This window comes from Chiloscyllium plagiosum, chromosome 18, assembly GCF_004010195.1.
Source record: "Chiloscyllium plagiosum isolate BGI_BamShark_2017 chromosome 18, ASM401019v2, whole genome shotgun sequence".
NCBI lineage: Eukaryota > Metazoa > Chordata > Chondrichthyes > Orectolobiformes > Hemiscylliidae > Chiloscyllium > Chiloscyllium plagiosum.
In genome coordinates, this window is record NC_057727.1 from 65863629 (window position 1) to 65867356 (window position 3728).

A 3728-nucleotide genomic window follows, 5' to 3' on the forward strand; every position below is an offset into this window, starting at 1 on the left:
GAAAGATAGAAAAGAGACCTAAGGGGCAACTTTTTCATGCAGAGGGTGGTACATGTATGGAATGAGCTGCCAGAGGATGTGGTGGAGGCTGGTACAATTGCAACATTTAAGAGGCATTTGGATGTGTATATGAATGGGAAGGGTTTGGAGGGATATGGGCCAGGTGTTGGCAGGTGGGACTAGATTGGGTTGGGATATCTGGTCGGCATGGACGGGTTGGACCAAAGGGTCTGTTTCCATGCTGTACATCTTTATGACTCTAATAGAAGGTGCAGATTTCTCACTATTAAAATGGTCACATTTTGGTTATAAGCTTTGTGCAAGTCATTGAAAAACACCATTGGTCTAACAAGTTCATGCCTCAGTCCGTCCCTTTCACTCCACATACTGGACTTGGTGATTTTTTTTTTTCTGAAAACATAACGTAGGCTGGTTCACCTTGGCACTCAAGGAAATTGGATTATCATCTTAAAGAGTGTGCAGGATTTATGGGGAGGTGGTGAGGGGATGAACTGCTTTTTTGGAGAGTCAGGCACAATGGGCCGAATGGCTTCCTTTACAGAATTCTGGCCACAATTTAATACATTGTGAAAACTGGGTAGTAGTGAACAAACCTTTGCAATACAGAACATGGCCAGTATGGAGTTATTGTGCTTTCATATAAAGGTTACTGTGAGTCAGTGAAAGGTGAGACACACGATTACCTTGAGCGTCACACGGGCAGGTAGCACCTCAGATGGGATCCGCATCGTAAAGGCCCGACTAATGTACGCAGAGCTGTCTGGGATGCTGAAGGACACAGCGGGGGCATCCGATTCCAGTAGCACCGAATGCATGGAGGCCTCGATCTGGCTGTCCAAGTCTTTGACGATCTGAACTGGCTCATTCTGCCAGTGTGCCAGCACTGCTGCCTCCAGAAGCTCAAGTAACAACAGAGTCCTCCCCAATTCGTGCAGCAGAAACATTCTCCAAAGCCAGAAGAGGCAATTTAAAATAGAACAGAAATGTAGAGACAGTGCTGATCAGGTAGTAGCAGCTGCAGGGAGAGAAAACCCAACACTGCGGCGATACTCTTATTTTAAAGTCACACCAGCTGCAATCCTATCATTTATCCTCTGTGGTTGGTGTCTGACAACAACCTGCAAATAAAGGAGAAAGAATAAATACATTATTTAGAGAAATTCCTCTGGCAGAGACGACCAGCACAAGGGAGCTTAATCTTAAAATTAATACAAGGCTGTTCAAATGTAGAAAGGCAGGGGATAAATTGAAAACCTTGAAACTGCGAAAGACGTATTTGTTAGGAAATTATATTAAGGGGAATGGATCCAACATGGGGATATAAAGATCACCAATGGTCAAAGTGAACAGCGAAAAAAGTTCTGAGGAGCTGAACGGCCTCCTTCCTTGTTTAGAACAGTACAATGTGTTTTCTACTGAGAATTAACTAATAAGGACAATTGTATTGTTGCAAAACAACTGAACTTGGGTGTCTGGGTTGCTTTCACAGTTCATAAATGTCAGCTCACAGGATGCCAACCATCTGGCATTTACACTGGAACGGTGCAGCCCAGCCCCAAGCCTTGGCACAAGTGGCAGCATGTGAGGAATGTGCAATGAGGCAAGATCTCAAACAGTGGGGTAATGCATGCGGCATGCTTGTCAGAGTTGGATTAGCTTCGGTGAAGGAATGCAGATTTTCAGCAAGGGATGACTCTTTTTTTAAATAAAGTAACAATCCTGCATGTCAGTTGGCCTCAGTAAATCTCATGTTTATTGGGATGGGCATTAACTACAGCAAGGTTACTGAGCAGCATTTTAATAATTCAAGACTTCACCGTCCAGTGTGGACTTGCAGGCGAGGTGAAGGCCCTGCTTTAGAAAGCCTGTAATGTTGAATTTTCATCTTTACTACTTCATTTTTCTAATTTATACCTAAGATTGTGTACGAGGTGTCTTCACACTTAAGATGGTGCCAGAAATGGTGTCTTTGTACACTTTGCTGTTCTCATGTAGCCCTGTGCTTGAGTACATGTGACAATAAAGCCTAATTCTAATGTAATTCCCCAAAATTGTTAAAAAGGATGCCATCTAAATAGTGCACAATGAGTCAGGTGTGAACAGCTGGCAATAAAACACCAAGAAAGAATGGCCCAGTAATCAAATTCCAATGCATTTCTCTTGCGTGCGACGCTCAATTTACAGGCATTTTTTTGCTGCTTCCTCACATATCATAACAGAACTCAATTTATTTCATTCAAGTCCTTTTTTTGTCCTTTCATCCTTTTGAAATCTCTGATCTACCCTCTGGAACAAAATTCAATGACCACCAGTAAAAGACCAATAAGACTATTTTAAAGAAAGGCATTACACCCCTTAGTTAACCATTGCTATGAAGAGTACAAATGCTCTCATGTGCAGGACTGAAGGCTAACCAAGAATTCCTGGTTTGCATTTTAAAAAGATACAAGGACTTACCAGTGCGAATGCCTGCTTGATCTACAGATCTCTTCCATGAGATTTTTAATTAAATACTTCCTGAACATTACCCTCTGAACTCAGTATGACAAAAAGGTACTTTTCATTAAGCTGTTAAGGCTTCAAGTAACTATTTCAATAAAGTGGAAGTGTAGTACGCTGGGAAGTAACAAATGATTTTGAACAATTGGCTCTAAAGTCCCCCTACACACGAAGATTAAGTTCGCTTCATGTTGGGATCTGTTCCTGATAGCAGTTGAACTATCGATATGGAAGGCGGCAAAATGAACGGATCTTAAGGCTAAATTTCTAGATTTTTCATTTAAATGACTTCAGAAACTCATGTTTCATTATTTAATTAGGTTAAGACAGTTATACAACTTCTAACTAGCTTTCATGGTAAAGGTAGCTGATCTCAGGACAGGGAAACAGCAGCCTCAGTTTGCTTGGGCTTCAGAAAGGCATAATTGGGCAATGCTCCCTGGGTTCCCAGTCAAAGTTCCCGTGAACGGTCACTTGCGCATAGCCCAGTGGGATATCAGAACTGGGCACGAGTATGAACAATCCCATTACCAGCAATAACCCAACTAGAGAGAGCAAGTACACTTCAAATATACTCTATGCACAGGGAGTTTTCCTGGTGTGCTGTTAAAAGGTGCCACATGTAGTTTTGACATTGATTGGTAAACAAGTCTACATACTGTTTTGCGTGAAGCAGAGGTTTCAGTTGGCTGCTGTTTTTGCAGTCTCCAAATGAAACACAAATGCGATTACACCATACATGATCAACAGGTGATTAACACTCCAATTCCACAAACTCCCACCCTTAGAACAGAATAATAGGGTCAAAACTGGGAAGCCCAACAGTATAAAAGGAAGATAGATATTGATATTTTAATCACTCGAACACAGTCTTCAGCAAATGCAATTACATAAATGATCTGGATGCGAGCATATGAGGTACAGTTAGTAAGTTTGCAGATTACACCAAAATTGGAGGTGTAGTGGACAGCGAAGAGGGTTACCTCAGATTACAACAGGATCTGGACCAGATGGGTCAATGGGCTGAGAAGTGGCAGATGGAGCTTAATTCAGATAAATGCGAGGTGCTGCATTTTGGGAAAGCAAATCTTAGCAGGATTTATACACTTAATGGCAAGGTCCTTGGGAGTGTTGCTGAACAAAGAGACCTTGGAGTGCAGGTTCATAGCTCCTTGAAAGTGGAGTCGCAGGTAGATAGGATAGTGAAG

The 3728-nt window shown here is 42.1% G+C and overlaps 1 protein-coding gene across 3 annotated transcripts in view; it reads right to left on the minus strand.

The window, feature by feature from the left end:
• dag1 (dystroglycan 1) overlaps nucleotides 1–3728 on the minus strand; it is a 101544-nt gene that overhangs the window by 36747 nt on the left and 61069 nt on the right. For all 3 annotated transcript variants that reach the window (XM_043708513.1, XM_043708515.1, XM_043708514.1), the window contains exon 2: nucleotides 705–1139. In XM_043708513.1, the coding sequence (XP_043564448.1) occupies nucleotides 705–965 (261 nt within the window). In that variant the 5' untranslated portion in view covers nucleotides 966–1139. The remainder of the gene's footprint in view (nucleotides 1–704; nucleotides 1140–3728) is intronic.